Raw genomic sequence first — 17,495 nt, forward strand, 5'->3', positions numbered from 1 at the left:
TTTTGGACAGTCCATCCCCGTTCCCCCCTCCCTCTCACAATAATCATGTAAGGAAGACTGCCTGAGTGTCTCTGTTTTGTTGATCTTTCAAGGACATTCAGTCATTAAATGTTGACACCGCTTTTGAAGATAGGATTAGAATATGTTTCTCCTTACTTGCCAAAAAATAGTAAAAGGGACAAAGCTGTACCGAGCTTAGACCTCTTTGACATCTTAATTTACTGAATTTGACAATCCTTTTGTTTGAAAAACAATTTCTTAACACTTAAGTGTTGATTGTGTCCTAGTAAGTACATGTGAGGGTTAAGGCAAACTACTGATGATGAGGGAAGCTGCAAGGTCAACTGCTCATTTAACACCTGATGAAAGTGTCACTCTGCCCTAAAGTGGGGAAAGGTAATTTAGTCCTCCAAAAATTTACAGTTTCAGGAAGAACTGTTGAGTAGGTTGAAAAGACACAAGACACCGAGTACCAAAACTCACCCTTTCTGATCAGCATTTGGGAAGAATATACTTAAGGACTCTCTTAATGCAAGTCATCGTTTCTGTGAACATGCGTGAAATTCAGTTATCGGGGTGAGATGGGGATAACAAAATCCTCTGTGAAGACTATCTTTCTTGAGTTTAGTTTTATTTTAAATGAATTTGTGGGTGCTTAGGAAATAATAAACATTTGCAAAATTTGGGTCCCTCCTAGTTTTGTATTGTTTCCTGTGGCAGGACGTTGTGTCAGTCCATTTCCCATATTAGCTCCATGTGGATCACAGAGGTGCCTGTTTCCCATGTCTTAGCATGCTGTAGATGAGAACAAATAGTTGCTATTTACAAATGCAGAATCTGAATCAGGAAAGTTGATATTGTTTGTACAGGAAGTCATCACTTATTGTTTTAAAAATGTTATTCATTTCCGTAATTAGAGTGATACTGAATATGAACTGGATTAAAAAAAAAACCAACCAAAAAAAAAACCCCCAAAACCCACCAACCCCCAAACCAAACAACCAAAAAAAAACAAACTGAAAAACACCCAAAAAACCCCCACCAGACCAAAACCCAGTAAGTCCTTTGGTTCTTAATGAATGTATGCTATGGCAGAAGATGATCTTCTATAGACAAAAACAAGACGAAAGATACTGAGCAGAATACTGCAAGTTCCACAAGTTCCAGGATGACTTGAAGTATTTCTGAAGTCCTGTATTTGGGTGATCAAGAACAGGCAGGCCGGTGACATTTCTTTCAGCAGCTAGTCCTGACACCACCCTTCTTTCAGCTGGAGAGGTCACTACTGAGTTGCACAGGGGAGTGAGTGCGCAGTGTGTGCCGCAGCAACTCTTGACCACACACAGCTCAGGAATTGAGACATCGAGAGGGAAATGAATTCTTTTAAGAGCCTTGGACTTCGCTCTAAGAAAACTGATGGTCTGACTTCCACCATGAGCCATGGGAAAAAATCTGAAAAGAAGCAAAGCCTCTTTGCCAATTTCTCCACTGCCTTGGATGAAAAGCTGCTCTGATCTGTTTTGTAATTGAACTGCAGCCTAGTAGTAAGATGAAATACTTTGTAATGAACACTCACTGCGTACATTGGAGTGAGGCATGCAGAATTTTCTGCTTGAAAAGAGATAATTATGGAATAAATTTAAGAAACACCAAATTATCAGCAGGCTGTTTTGAAACCTATGTAGATTTCCCTATGGACAGCGCTAAAGGCTTTTCTTTCTGCCTGCCTTTGTTCTGGTATCTCCAAGACACTCTTCCAGTTGCTAGAGCTCATTCACTTTCTTCAGAAATGAATCTTCATCCTCTGCTTTCATCATCTCTTGGCTTTGAACAATTTTTCCCATAGTACGACGGAGGAAAATCATGTAAGTTCAATTACATTGATATATCAAGGTTAGTGTTTTACAAGAATCAAAACAAATTTTGATTCAAGTTGAAGTGTTGCTACTTCCTGAGATGAAGATAGCTTTCAGCTAATAATATAGAGAAGTAATGTCTTAATTCTACTGCAACAGAGCATTTTTCTCTAAGTGAAGTTGTACTTGGCTTTAGGGTATTAGCCTGTTTCTTAGCCAAAGTTCTCCCTCTCCTCGTCTCCCTTCGCACTCCTGCTGTGCATGTCTTCTGCATGATTTTTTCCTTGCAAAGTCAGACGTGTACTAGTATTTCAATCAAGTGCCATTCAAAATATTCTGTTTTAAAATCAGACCTCTAGGCTAAGTCAGTTTTCTAGTCTCTTTGTGTACATAAAAGAGAGAAAAAAGGACCTTCTGGTAGGTATTTCTCATTACTGACTTTGCAAGGAATCTGGAGAACAAGCCTAGAATAGATGTCTGTTGAGATTATTTAAGTCAGGTGAGACAAATCAGAGCTGAGTGACTAAAGGTACAAGTCTTGAGAGTACCTGTACTCACCAATGCCTGGAATGTCATACATGTCCACTAGTTTGGGATATTTGGCTTGAGGTGTGTCTCAGGTTGGACAGTCCAGAATGAAGGGCTTTGGCATTGGTGAATAGTTCAAAATGTAAGCCTCTGAAGTGCCAAAACACCTAGGGTTTTGAGTGCATTTTGAACCCTAGAGTTGTATTCTGCAAGTGCTGAGTGTATGGCATCTCCTTGGGGCATCCACTTGTTGACAGATAGCTGGATCCAGCCCTAGAACTGACATGGATTTAACATTTATCTTGAATGGATTGACTCCTCTAATCCTAAATATGTTATATTGCAGAACAGGGAAGGCATGAAAAAGTTTGCCAAAAAGGTCTCTTAAGATCAGAAGCATCAAAGTCAAAATAATTGAACAGGTGAAAAATCCTGTAAGACAAAACACCCTGAAAGATAACAGAAAGGGAGATCTTCCTTCCTTTTTTTTTTTTTTTCCCCTCTTCTTTTTCTTTGTATTCAGAAATAATATACTGCCAGAAGAACCTGCTGAGGCCTGGGAAACTCTTCCTCCCCTGTGCCTTTTTTCTGTCTTTGCTTTTGGCACAGTTCTAACATATGAGCAGTGTGGTTTTGGCTTATGCTCTCAGAGTCAATAATATGATAGCACTTCTGTTATGAAAAGGAAACTAGTTGAAATTAAACTATGCTACAGCTGTAGCAAGTATGTGGACACATTTTTAGTTTCTAATGAGGTTCCTGTTACAAAACAGAGCCCTCTAGGACTTGCTGACGTCAATCACCTATTATTGCCATGCTTTTGTCATTGTGTGTACCTGGACTTCGCATTATGGTACACTGTGTATATGTATAGTACGCTGTGTTGAGCAGAGCATGTGCGGATGCCTTGGCAGCATTAAAGGCCACGCACTAAGCCCTCCTGAGGTCCTTCTTCCTCACCAAGGCTTATAGCTCCTACTGAAACAGAACTGCGTTTCCAAGATGAACCTTCACAAGGGAGGGATACATCTGAAAATGTGTTCCTAATGTCCATTAGCCTTTCTAGAGATTGCTTTCTGAACATAGTAATTGCTCTAGTCTGGATTTCCTGTCTAATGTGGGTAAGATGTTTTTCCTTAAGAGTTTTAACCATGTTTTACGTGCATTATGGACCTACGTCAATGATAACATAGTCTAACTAGCCCCAAAGGAAAACAAACAAACCCTACTAAAAATCACTGTACAGTTATGCTACCAATACTTTGTGTCTGAATGTGCTCAAGATATAAAATATTCCCCTCCTTTTTCTTTTTTTCCCCTTTTTCCTGGATTTCTGTGATTATTAATTAATATCTCAAGTCTTCCTTTAAGGTTTAGAAATAATTTTCATTTGAAGAGTACTATTTTACAGGCTAAGAAGAGGCAAGAAGGGTTTTTACATTCTTGCGGATAGGTGTTGTGCTTCCACATGTACAAAATGGGATTTTTTCTCTTAGGGAACAGACATCTACATGTGAGCAGGTTGAATAGATGCCTTTCCTAGGACATGATTCACCTCATTGTGTAACAGATGTCTAAAAAGGTCAGTTGAGTCCCATGGCAGAATTCCCCCTTTCTCCCCAGTGACAACACTGACAGTTTGGCCACATAGCTCAGTGAGAAATGTCTATGTTTTAGATGTGTGAGATGACAGCCACTCTTGTTTTGCAAGGTTCTCCTTGAATTACTGCTGAACAGCCCTACTAATTTAGCTGGGATACATAAAGTTAGTTAGGGAGAATCCCTACAACGGAAAGGGGAATTTGGCAATTGACGCATTAACTTCAATGAAGTGTGCATGTCTGTGCTTCAGTAAAGGCTTTGGTCCTCTTCAGGTGCATGAGGGAAAAGGGTATCTGAATGTGAGGAAACTGTTTTGACTCTCTTAGCCTGAAAAAAATCTTAATGATGAGCCAAGTGTAAGTAGGTGTTTTTAGGAGAACTTCTGAGGAAAAACTGTCAGAGATTTCAAGGAGCTCAGATGGTCCTGCAGAGACTTTTCTTCTTGCAAATATGTGTGTAAATACTCTGACTTACATAGATCAGATCATTAAAACAAAACAAATGCAAGAAGAGTAGCTGAAGCTTGTGGAAATGCAGAAACTCTCCATCTTTTCTGAATTTGGCATTTCGGTGTTGGCTAATTTAGTTGTTTGTGCAAACCCCATAAATAGCCTAGACAGGTTACTGATACCAGACATAATATTCCTTGTATTAAGTCTCTTATCAAGTTTGTATCTGGCTGCCATCCAGCTTAATAAAAGGCTGCTATTTATGTTCTTTAACAATATAGTAAGTGACCTTCATGGATTTTGTGATTTCATGAGTGCTTTTTGTGGTTTCATGTTGATTGTAACTGAGAGATACTGTAAGGAACACAGTCAAGCAAGCATATAGTCATTAATTCCAAGCACAATTTAAAAATACACTAAACTGACTTGTAAAGTAACCTTCAGCATATGCAAATATTCTGGCTGTCCATCTTTCATTTTGCTACCCTTGCTGGCAGCTCTGAAGCAAAAAAAAATCAAACCCAACAAACCAAACCCAACAACTAAAAATGAAACAAAACAAAACAAAACAAAAAAAACCAACCAAAAATAAAAATTCAAAACCCAAGGTAAACCCTCTTAAATATTCCGTTCCAAATCCTGATGGAGTTGAATGTGTAACTTGCATGTGGTCTTCAAGATAGGTCAATCCGTGATGTTCCTTTTATGTCTAGAGATTTCTGAACACAAGAGTGAATGAAGCTGGCCCAGATGACCACTGGTGGAAGGTTAGGTCATCCCAGGTATGCTGCTAGCCAGCTGTTCAGGGAAGGATGGCATTTATCTCCCATCAGGAAGGAACTGGTAGGGAATGTAGCATGAGCCACTGGCAAAAGCTAGGGCTATGATGGGAAGGAAAGAGGAAAAAAGAAGCAAGGAGTGCTATTCTTTGGGGGACAGAAGGATTCCACATCATTGGCATAGACTGCCACCATGGCATAACCTGTGCTGGTGCTGCTGCAGGTTTGGCTTTGCCTGATCCAGGCTGGTAGAGGCTGGACCAGATTCTGGTCTTGAGACACCGAGAGTATCCCCTTATGACCATTAAGACAGAAGGAGAATAAAATCAAAGGGAATCAGGAAAAGCCTCCGCACTCATTATGAAAACAAAACTGTGCTAGGAAACATGATGCGTATTTCTTCTAATCAAAAGCAGGAAGACATTTGGAGCACTTGGGGCCATCGATTGCCCTCCAGCCCATGGCGGAAGTCCCCAGTGATGTCAATAGGAGCTCCGCACGCGAATAGCGGGGGCATGGAGACGCCTTGGTGTACCACTGCAGGGAGTGTACCAAGAAAGGCTGTCACTGAGCTCGAAAGCCTACTGAGAGCAGGCAGAGTGTTCAGCTGACTCTTATAGAGCACTTCACTGACTTCTTCAGGCGTGAACGTGCATTTCCATTGAAGAAGAAGGAAAAAAAATCCAACCATGGTGTTTCGTACTAATTTCCTGTCCCTGCCTTCGGATGGGCAGGAATCCTGTGAGGTCTGAGCTGCACATCCCCCACTGCCTCGATATTGGCATCAGTCAGTGGTGACACTGTGTCTGCAGACAGCACCGGTAGTCCCCAGAACAGCTCTTCCTCACACTTGCAATGATCTGGAGATTATGATACAGGAAACTACTTTGCAAAGCTTGCTGGTTTTGGGCAGGAGCTCTTAATTTTGTGACAAAGACAAACGAGTCTTTGGGGAGTAGTAAATCCATTTGTCTGGTGATGTTAAGGGGCAGGTGACCTCTTCTGTGGCTGCAGGCCCTGAAAAACAAAAAAGGTTCTTTTCACCATCCTACAAACAGGTTCATTCTTGGTCTTTCCTTGAGTCATATTGCAGAGGAAACGTCAGCCTAACAAGTCCTTAGGGTATTTTTTATTACATATGCATCCTCTATTACTCATAAGTTCCTTTTGCAACCTCAGAGGACATTTAACACCTAGTATTAAATAAAGCATTGTGGCAGTCTTTAATTTCAGAAAGTTTGTGTAATTGTTTCATTAAACCTCTTCAGGAAAACTTTTTCTGTATCCTGGGGTACATTTGAGATATCATACCTTAGGATTCTCCCTGGTATAAATTCGAGTAGAATTTGCTTCTCTTCCTATTTGATGTCTCAAACAAAAATATTATTGCATATAATAAGAAAAGAAGATCTTAAGGGCAGAACAGTTTTATGACACTGGGAAGTGTAGATCATATGTTTGAAAGAGAAGTAAAAGCAATGCATTTGAAGAACTACTTGAGTGAACGTAGGTCAACATGCAGACATCTGGGACCAAAACACTTTAGTAAAGTATTGCAATTTAAGGTTTTATAAAGGGTCAGTTTTTGCTAGCTTTACTCATTTATTTTCCAAGAAAGATTTCTGTTGTTATTTGTAAGATTTTTGACTGGGTGAAAATAATGGGGATTTGCCTGAAAAAACGTTGGAGCTGTAGACAAGCATGGAATTAAGATTTGAATGTTCCACTTTTTTAAGAGTTAAAAACCAAATCTTACGTGAATTTTGAAGTAGTGTATTTGCACTGAGAGTCAAACCGAACCTCAAGATCTGAACACCTGCAAAGAAGATTTGGAGCCAGAGCCTGTGGCTTGAGCCCTCTTTGTTAAGTGGCCCAAACAATAGCAGCAGCAATGTTCCCTGTTCCCAGTGCAAGCTATTTATGACAATGCCCTTTGTTAAAGGGATTGTTCAAGGGACAGTAAATTACTCTGCCAAGTTTTAGTTATTGAGTGGAAGGGAATGAATGTTTTCCTGGCATTTTCATTTACCTTGTCGCTTACAAAAGAGACATGTAGGTATTGTGATAGTGGGAAGGAGAAGAATAATTAACTCTCACTAGCCCGTATTCTCAGGCTTGAAAATATGGCTGGATAATCACAGTAGGATCTTTCTCCTGGTGAAGTCAAAGTCAGATTTTTTCCATCAGTTTACTTGCAGAGAGCAGGAAAGTGTCTGTTTAGGGGTTTCCTGATAAGTGAATTTCAGTCACTTCCCATCTAATTATTTCTCCTGGTGATAATAAAATAGAAATGCCCTGAAATAAGAAACACATCTCTCAGCAGTAGAGATGATGCTGTAATGGGAAAAATGTACTTTATCTCTTCTGGATTTTAAAGGAGATACAAAGTACTGCTATTGATATTGAGTGATAAATATATTTTCAAATATTCAACAATATTTTATTCAACTTGTTTAGATAGAAGTAAACAGAAGCGTAATTTGAGGACTTTGTCTCACTTTCATTATGGACAGGGTTAGTCAGGTCTTTCAAGGCTGTATGCACCATTACAATTTCTGTACACTGTCTTAAGAATTCAGATATTAACCTTTTTTTTTTCTCTTGCAGATACAGGCAATCCATTTGTAGAGATGCACAGTGATATACCTAAAATAATACACATGACTGTGGGAAGAGAAATGATCATTCCATGCAGAGTCACAGCACCAAACATTGTTGTTACTTTAAAAAAGGTACCTCAATCCAAACATGCTCTTGAAAGTGTTATTGTGGATACTGCTTTTTTGTTTGTTTGTTTACAACTATTGTAATGTTTTTGAAATACTTCAACAATTTAGTATTTCTTAAACACGTTTCTGGATGTCAGTGTGTTTAGAAATATTTCAACCCTGGAGGCTTCATCTCATATATCACAGAAGGGCTTCATCAAATCTCTTACACTGGATGGGAGTTCTCTGAAGAAACTTAAACTTTTCATACCATTTTATTAAATTTTCACTGACAAAGGTTTCTTAAGTCCAGGAAGGAATTCCTTGTTAGGAGAAGAGATTTCCTCCCACTTCTTTCCCTGTCCTTCCTCTCCTTTCCTCTTCTGTCCTCTGGAACAGCTGGTAAGTGTGGTCTCTGGAGACTTGCTGGGGCTGTACAAGGATCTCTGCAAGCCTTTGCCCTACCTGATTCCTACCAGTGACTATGATGCTTCCTTTTCCATATGAACACATCTATCAGACGGGGGTGGCTTCTCTTTGTAGGGAAACTTGTGCAGGGTTTGAGGTGGTGGGGGCGGTTTTAGAAAATCCAGATGTTTTTCATGTTTTGGGGAAACCATTTCTTTCCTAGGTTCCTTGAGAGTTACGTGGACAGCTAACTGACCTATATGTCTGTAGTAAAGTGCTTGGTATCAAGATGGAGAGTGGTGCTTCTATTTTTTAAAGTTCTGTTTGGCTTAAAAATTAGGTGGAGGTGCCAGTGATGTTTTGTTTCTAAATAAAGGGAGTTCTGTACATAGTGGTATAAATATTCATCTTTGTTACAAGGAAAAGAAATTTGTCTTTTTATAGAATAATGTGCAATTGGCAAACAATACCACTATAAGATGCTTATCTAGATCAATGCAAGTCTTTGATTCCTCTTTGACTACAGTTTTACACCAGCCACAGATTTGATCCTGTGATTTAAACTTGACCTCGAGGTTTACATATTCTGTCCAGCACTGCTTTGCTAATACAGATATTGCTTTTGCCTCTCGGTTTCCACCTGTTAAATCACACGAAAGAAAAATGCAGAGAAAAGAAAATAATCTGACCTAGGATTTTACCATAAGTTACACACACGTGGTTCTCCTTCAAGAAGTGCACCAGGGTGGATAACACACAAGAGTCTGTGGCTATAGAATCAAAAGCAGATGAGGTTTGGCTTTCCATAGGGTGGATGTTGTAAAGTGGGAACTTATTTGGGCATTGTATTATTGCATCTGAAATCTCAGCTTATTAAATTCGTAACTGAGAAAATTCCTGTCAGGTTTCTCTCTTATTAAACAATATAAAAATAATATTTTTCCTTATTTGGAGAAGGTTGAGACATATCTACTATCTTTTCTTCATATCAACTTGCCTTTAGCTTGGGGTTGTGGTGTAAGATGCATCTTTACACTATCAAAACCAGATGTAATACTCTGGGAATGAGAAAAAGGAGGTGGAGCCAAGTCTTGAAAGAAAGGATTGGTTGCTTACATGTTTTGCATTCCAGGAAAAATAAATGTGTTCCCTAATTGATCCCAGAATTTCCTGAAGTATGTAAGCTACAATGCATTACATCATACCTTACTTTATTTATCATCTGTGACATCTGTATGAAGATTCCAGCAAGTTTTCGCTCACATAGCAATTAAGATATGTGTTAAATGCATTTCACAGCTGCAGGCAAACTACCTCTGGAGAGCTAGCAAAAGCTATTCTGTGTTTTCCAATTAGCAATAAAGGAAGAAGTCAGTGTCCCCATAATGCAGTCCTCAAGCTGGAAAGAAAATCCCAGCATTAACATCATTAGATTCTGCATTCTATATTGCCAGAAAGTCAAAATACAGAATATTTTTTGCTAATCTCTCTTTTCCGAAAGGACTCATTGGGACAGGTGCGTGAGCACTGCCTTCAGCGTTTTGTTCCTGTACTGTGCTGCTACTTAGTTTTAGTGAACCAATGTGGGGAAGGTTTGTTGTCGCAAATTATTTCATCTTCAGCACCACAAATGGTTTTTTTACTAAAACTGCATCTTTACCTTAGTCATCCCTTTTGAGATACTGTGTTGCTCTAACTTCCAGGCTGAACATCTGTTCAAATTGTATTCTATAGCATGGCACCAACATCAACATAGGAGGAGCTTTAGAAATTAAGAAGCTAATAAAACAAGGATCGGGAAATGGGGATGGAGCTTTTCATTCCTATTTCAAATCCAGACTTCAGGTCCTGTTATAACCTATATCTGCAACAGCTGGTGGCCCTTTCTCTTCATCGTATGAAGACCTATGAAATCAATTGATAGTTTTGATCTAATGCTTAATAGACAGATATGAAGAGGCTCTGAAACCATAATTCCTATCAATATGATTCTGGCAGCCTCATTCAAGATCCCAAAAATAAGATAAACCTCATTGCAACTAAGGTATGCACTTCTCTTGCCTCTTCATTCACTCTTATCTTGCTAAACAAAGAAGGCATCACCTTTTGGTACAATGGTTTGATCCCTCTGTTTACTCTCCTTTTGGATTCTATGTCATATATTCAATAATTAAATTCACAGGAATAGCGGTAAATAAGCTTCAACATAAGGAATAAAAAGATGGAAAAACCCCAAGGATGTTGAGAGTCACATACCTGGACAGTCTGAATTCTTAATAATGCCACATCATTCTTCCCAAATTGATAGAAAGGGAAACATGAAAGAAAAGACAAGCATTCAAAACTCTAATGTACATTTTTACTATACTTTCAGCTGGCTCTTTCCAATACAATCTGCCTTTGGAGATGTGGGGAACCACAGCTTGACTCTGTACCCTTGACCATACATATATACCCAAAACCTTGTGGTAGTACTGTGTTAATGCTACTGGGTACCAAAAAGGTTCAGTGGCTGGTGCTGGGCAAAGAAGGAGGCACAGCCTATACCAAACGAAATCTCGTTTGAAACAAAGTACAGAGAAGGTAAAAGGTCAAGACTGCACTGGGAGACACAGCAATGTGGTTCATGCAGATAAGTATGTAGACAGTAAATTCCATGTTTACTGCAGCTGTCGCAACAAGTTGATTCTTTGAATGCCTCTGACTATATGCTGGTACTCATCTGTAAGCTATTATTTTAGCTAGATTTATCCTCCGCTTCTTCAGCGGAAATCTCGCTGTTCCAGCACTGTGTTTCTTCACAGGTTTTCTAATTCTGTCTGTATGACCAAATGGCGAAGATTTTTGACAAGGCCCTGAACTGCATTGGCCCTGCTCTGTGTGTAGGATGGACCAGGTGACCTCTAGAGGTCCCTTCCAACATAAATTATTGTGCGATTCTGGGATCCTCTGTCCTGTATCATCCATGCAGTGATCACTATGATGATGTGTCTCTAGGAGGTGGCCCGGAAGTTGGTTTAGGGTAGAACAAAGCAACTGTGCTCCTCTGAGAGTAGGAGACAGGCCATCTGAACCAATGGGGTTGGCAGAGGAGAACAAAGTGGAGGAGAGCTGGGTAAGAAACCAAAGCAAATAAGGAGGGAGGGTAGAGCTATGAAGGGCTGTGAGGGTGACCACCCAGCCACTGCCCTTTGTCTCTCCTGAGAGAAAATCCTGGTATTTCCACCCTCTGAAAGGGACTTGTTGCAGTATCTTGTTTCTCCAATGTAGCCAGAGACCAGCTGTGTCACAGTGATCTTTCGTTAGTCACAGAGTTCAGTTTTCTAAAATATTCCATACAGTAAATAAAAAATGTCAATTTATGCTTTCATGTGTGAGTGTGTGCAACTTTTTAGTCTCAAAGCTGCAAAAAACCTACACAGATGTAGCTCTAGCTGGTATTGAGGGGTGTCAGATGAGTACACTGTGCAGGCAAAGATTTGCCCCTGGGGCAGGAGAGCCTGGTGGGTATACAGACAACCAGCAACATTTGGTGTTGCAAAACAGGGTCATATTTATGAGCACTTTATTTCCAAGACCCAGACACTTCCTGGGTGTTTTGGTTACTTTCCCGTTCCTGGAGTAAGGCTAAAACAAATTAAGCAATCCATCAATTAACTAATTAATGCAAAGTGAATGCGTTCCCTGGCAAATACCAGACTAGGGAGGCTCTGAAGCTCTGACTTGAATCTTTCTTCATGGTATATATGAAAACCTATAGAGGAATACACTCAGAAATAGTTTGGTTTCCACCAAAGCAGCAAATGGATGAATCAGGTTGAAGGCCTTGAAAGTATAGCTATGAACTATTTAAACGAAAGCTTGAATATTTGTTTTATTTGAAACAGGAATGGCAACAGAACTCTTACAGTCCAAGGTATTGCTGAATAGTAGCCAGCAGGCTATAATGTAATGGGCTTTGCTTGTGTGTGTAACACACTCTTCCTCCATGGTTTGCATGCTTATTATAGCATCTTATCAGCTGTTGTAAAGATAAGGAATTCTACCACAGCATTTTGTGCTCTGTAATTATTGTTCATTAGATTCCTCATGCGTTTCTGTCAGGGGAAATGGAATGAGATGAGTGGAGGTGATCTCAAGGGCAGCTTTTGGCGTGTGCTGAGCAGGCAGCATTAAGGATGCTGTTTTTTAGAGAGGTGCTGTACCATGCAGGAAGGTGCTGGGTAGCCACGCTTCCCCCAGCCTCTGGCAGCCACGCATGCTGGCTTTAGCCATAGGAAGGAGGGGGCTGGCCAGCACACAAGTCCTCTGCTCAAATAAAGGGGAAGAAAGAGATGAAGGGGGCATAGTGAGACTGGGCTCACAGTGAGAGTTGATGGGCTGCGAGGTGCTTCGTTGACACAGAGGTCTTTGCTTAGGGCACTAATTCACTCAAACTCTGCTATATGCCATCTTCAAAAATGTTATTTTTACCATAAAAGGAGGCTTTATAAAGGCAGAGTCACATCTAGGCTTTGTACTTATTGCTCATCCCTGTGTTATCCAAACAGTGGCATTTATTCCATTGATAAGGCATAACAAAAAAACATGATGTGAAAACAAAGTCTTGTCTGAGCTTCAATGCCTCTGTCATGCTTTGCCTTTTCAGGGTTTTCTTGATGCCTTATTAAAATGGGGCTTGAAACTCAACAGATCCTAATGTAAAATATAATTTGTACTGCTGACAAAGTGAACACTTGATCCATGTGGCAATATTTTAGTCTGTATTAGATTTCAGGTCATAAGCTTAAAAACACCTGATGGCTTTACGCTAATTACTTGTTGGGTCCTCAGCTTCTGAGGGACTTAGAAGTGCCAAATTTTTAAAATGTGCCAATTACTTTTTCTGTGGAAATGTGATGTATTTTATGTTTCAAGGTACCCTTTAAAGATTTCTAGTCAGTATGACTTTCCTCATTCAGTACGATCAGTAGGTCTCAACAAAAGTATGCAAGGAAGCTTTATGGCTTTAAAATTTACACTTCATTTTGTATGTAATGACTTAGAGATGTGTATTCTGTGACTTGTCAGCTTCAGAACAGCCATTCATGTCCTTAACTTTTTTTTCTTTGAAAAAAAACAATCAGTCCTTTCAACAGCACAAACCTGAGAAGCATCAGATTGAATCCTGGCAGGAATTTGTTAAAGCCACGAAATGATGGCAAATTAAGTCCATTTGTCACCTCCATCGAAAAATGTGTATTTGTGTTTCAGTGGTTAAACCAGGATGTTTAATTGCAAAGGTTTGCCAAGACGAGCACTTTAGCTGCCAACCGGGAGCCAACAGAATAGCAGCTCAAGTGCTGAGGCTAACGATAGTGTCAATCCATTGTGTCATAAATTACATCCTGTTATAAATAATGAAAACTTGGAAACAAATAAAACATTCACATTCTTCGCCCAGAATTTTCCTCTATTTTGTGATGAAAATGTGACTTGAAAAATCTGCATAATTAAATGTCATCCTTTCTACTTTGATTGGCATTTTTTAGGGTGATTTTTACCCACTCCTTTTTATTAGGCTGCTTTGATTAGAAAATGGCATGAGGATGAGTTGGTTTTATGATGTGTGTTTAACCCTTCCAGATTCCACGAGAAACCCTAATTCCTGATGGCAAGACAATAATCTGGGACAGCATGAAAGGCTTCAGAATACCTAAGGCAACCTACAAATTCATAGGGCTTCTGAGCTGTGAGACAACCATTGGTGGACACAAGTATAGCACAAAGTACCTAACACACCGAGAGAGTAAGTAGCATTCTCCACTTCCCATCTTTCAGAAAGCACTCTGCCCTGATGACATGATTCACTTTTCTTTCTCTTTGTCATGTGCAGCCAACACAATCTTTGATGTTCAGTTAAGCACCCCGCGTCTTGTCAAGTTGCTGAAAGGAGACAGCCTGGCAATTAACTGCACTGTCACGGCAGCCTGGAACACCAGAGTGCAAATGACGTGGACTTATCCTGGAGAGGTGAGTGCTGTGGTTGGAATGAAGAATCTGGGGGTTTCCCATAGATGATGCTGCATCTAGCATCCTGGGAGGAATTTTGCCTTGAAATGCTTGTTGCGGTTTGCATTCCATTGGTTTGACCCTTGCTGACATGTCTTTAAAGGTTTCTTTTTTTCTTTCTGGTGTTTAATTGAATGATTAAACATGTTTACACAATGTACTTTGCTTATATTGCATAATTGTGAGTTAACACTAGAGTTGTTTCAGCCCTAAGAACTTCTTTTCAACCTGGAGAAATGGTAGAAATTTATCACCCAGTCCCAGGCAGGGACTCTCTCTTGTGACAAAAAGGGTTTCAGCAAGGCTGTCTTTCTCAACACACTCATTTCAAAGACTGGCAGACAGTCAGGCACCCGGCTTGAGCATGTTTAGAGAAGATATTTTGATTTGGCTACCCAAAATCTCATTTGTTAAGTGTCACATGAACAATTCCCTTGTTTTGACAACTACAGGAATGATCCTGAATGTGCTTTTCCTCCCCCCACACTGGGAGCATCCTCATAAATATTTGTCGCTTACAGAATAACTGCCAGGGAGTCCGTGTAAAGCTGATAAGAAATTTGACATTAGTTTAAGGTTTACAACTCCCATTCCTTTCATGTCAGTTTGATTTATACTGGTGATTCAAGTCAAGATCATTTATTATGTCACTCATTGTGCCTAATCACAAGCTGAAATTATGATTACATTATATAGGGAAGATTAACACAATCATTTTTTGCATGCTGTAGCCATTTTCCCTGGCATTTTTTCACCTCAGAAATAAACAGCTTAGCAACAAGAAGTGCTCCAGATATATTATATTGCTCATTTCTGCCTTACCAAGCCCTAGCCAGACACTGAACTTGTGAAATTCTGCATTTTTTTTATTTGGATGGTAACTGGAGGGTGCTCAGCATTTATAAGACACCAACAATGTCCTGGGTTAAACAAACTTTGAGGCCAAAGGCTGAGGGGGCGTTGCAGGAAATAACTCCTCAGACTTACATTATCTTCAGTTCTACCCTGTTATTCCCTTGCCAAATCTAGTCCCTTTTCTGTCTATAGCTTTTCCAGAATTCTGCCCTTCTTTTGTTAATGTCCTCTTCTTCTACACGCCTGCTGCCCATGGATTCAGGCACCAAACTATGTGCCAGTGACTCCAGGGTTTTTTACGAGCAATGCTGGGCAAGGTGCAGTAGGGAGCTGGGTGTGTTGGTATGGCAAGCCATACGGAAGGGATGGTCTTTGACTGGAAAGAATTAGTCTGGATGCTATTAGAACTTTGGTGAAGGTCGGCATGAATTGCCATATAACATTACTTTTAATTTTTCTGGTTGACCCTCTGGAAATGTTAGCCATCTTTGGCATGTCTGTGCTGTACAGAGGGATCTGGATTTTTTTTATTAAGGTATGGTGGCAGTACAGTAAAATAAAAATCTTAATAATCCTGAAAATTTGTTTGATTATGCTGTGTTCATTTTTTGCTTTTATAGGCAAGGAAAAGAGGTTCTGTAACACAACGCATTGACCAGAAGAATACGGAAGCCAATATTTTTTACAGTATCCTTGTTGTTGACAAAGTGCGTGATATTGATAAAGGCCAGTATACCTGCCACGTGAAGAGCGGGCCATCAATCAAAGCTGTTAACACAACAGTCATTGTTTATGGTAAGAGGTGTTGCAGGTTTGTAAAATGCTGAACGCTCATGTACCAAGTTTGGTTATATGACAGCTTGACACAAAGTAGAAGCGAATTTGTAGCATGTTCATCATTGGTAGAAAAAGGAGGGAGACCAGAGAGAATATGTGCTTTTTCTTCCATGACTGTTTTGTACTGTTGGCAGTAGACATGTTAATGTTCAGTTTGATCACTCTTGTCCATGAAGTACTGTGATGACCCAGTCCTCAGTCAGTTCTGGCAGAAGCAATCAGTTAAACTGTAGTTTGGAGAAAAGAAAAAAAAAAAGTACAAGCTGAATTTAAACAGAATTCCACTTCCTCTTCTACAGTACTTGTTTATTGTTTTCTATTAAAAATGAAGAAGAAATACTTTAGCTCTTCATCAAGCAAGTAGCTGCTAGACCATTCAAAAAACTGAAACAAGCACAAGATACTGCAACTCTTTAAGGTGGTTTTACAGTCGGATCCTTAAAAGAGTTCCCTGTGGTCTGCCTGGGCTTCCTGGGAGATAGGGAAATTCCTTGTGTTATTTCAAGCTTATGTGAATTAGGACTTTTGTGCATTGTGACTCTATAAGAAGCTACCTTCTTTGTGGTCTCCTGTTATAATCAGGACTATCTAGGATCTTTGGAGCATCATTGATATTAATGACCAAGTGGTTGGTGGCTGACCTCTACAACAGATAAGCCATGGTCAGAATATTGATTTGTTCTATCATTTCAGTGATCTATCTTTTCTCTCTCATCTGGAAGTATGGGCTAAGCACCAGATGATGGTATTCTCAGGGAGTATTTCAGTCTTTCCTCTGTTTAAACTTTGGACTAAGTCCCTAGGAACATAAGATGAATCATGATATCAACTTCTCATATTTTTGAATAGATAAGTCTGAAGTTATCAGAACTGAGTTTTAGATTAAAACTAAAGTAAGAGAAGCTGGAACTGTTGAAGTTAGCCTGTAAACTCTTATTCACATAAAGCAGCTCCATCTATGGGATACCCATATTAGAAAGAGCCTGTGTGAATAAGAGTTTGCAGAATTGGGGTTGTATCTTTAAGTATAACCTGACTTGTGTAATTAAACTACTGATTTGTCTTGTGCATATTATTTTCAATGTACATGGCAAATCTGGTTAAATATTGTGCTTGTTTAATAGATATCCAACATCCTTATGCAGTCCACAATATGAGTAAATATTGCACCATAGGTACTATCAAAAGGGCGCTCAAACAGTTTTTCATGTTTTGAAAGTTTTATTTTGCTGAAGTGCATTTTGGAGAAAAAAAATTTTTTTTTCAATATATTGTAAGAATATTCTGTTTTATTGCCTCTAGTTAAACTCACCAACTTGCCAGAGAGATTGAAATATGGGGCAGTACAACTGGAAAAGAATGAATTCCAGCAGGTTGAGATTGTTCCAATGAAGTGATAAAGATTTGTTTTTTTGATGAAAC

General features: G+C 39.5%; 1 protein-coding gene across 2 annotated transcripts in view; it reads left to right on the forward strand.

The window, feature by feature from the left end:
• FLT1 (fms related receptor tyrosine kinase 1) overlaps nt 1-17,495 on the forward strand; it is a 114,997-nt gene that overhangs the window by 18,912 nt on the left and 78,590 nt on the right. For both annotated transcript variants that reach the window (XM_064441087.1, XM_064441088.1), the window contains exons 4-7: nt 7,822-7,946; nt 13,956-14,118; nt 14,206-14,342; nt 15,857-16,031. In XM_064441087.1, the coding sequence (XP_064297157.1) occupies nt 7,822-7,946; nt 13,956-14,118; nt 14,206-14,342; nt 15,857-16,031 (600 nt within the window). The remainder of the gene's footprint in view (nt 1-7,821; nt 7,947-13,955; nt 14,119-14,205; nt 14,343-15,856; nt 16,032-17,495) is intronic.

This window comes from Phalacrocorax carbo, chromosome 1 (genome assembly GCF_963921805.1).
Source record: "Phalacrocorax carbo chromosome 1, bPhaCar2.1, whole genome shotgun sequence".
NCBI classification, from domain to species: domain Eukaryota; kingdom Metazoa; phylum Chordata; class Aves; order Suliformes; family Phalacrocoracidae; genus Phalacrocorax; species Phalacrocorax carbo.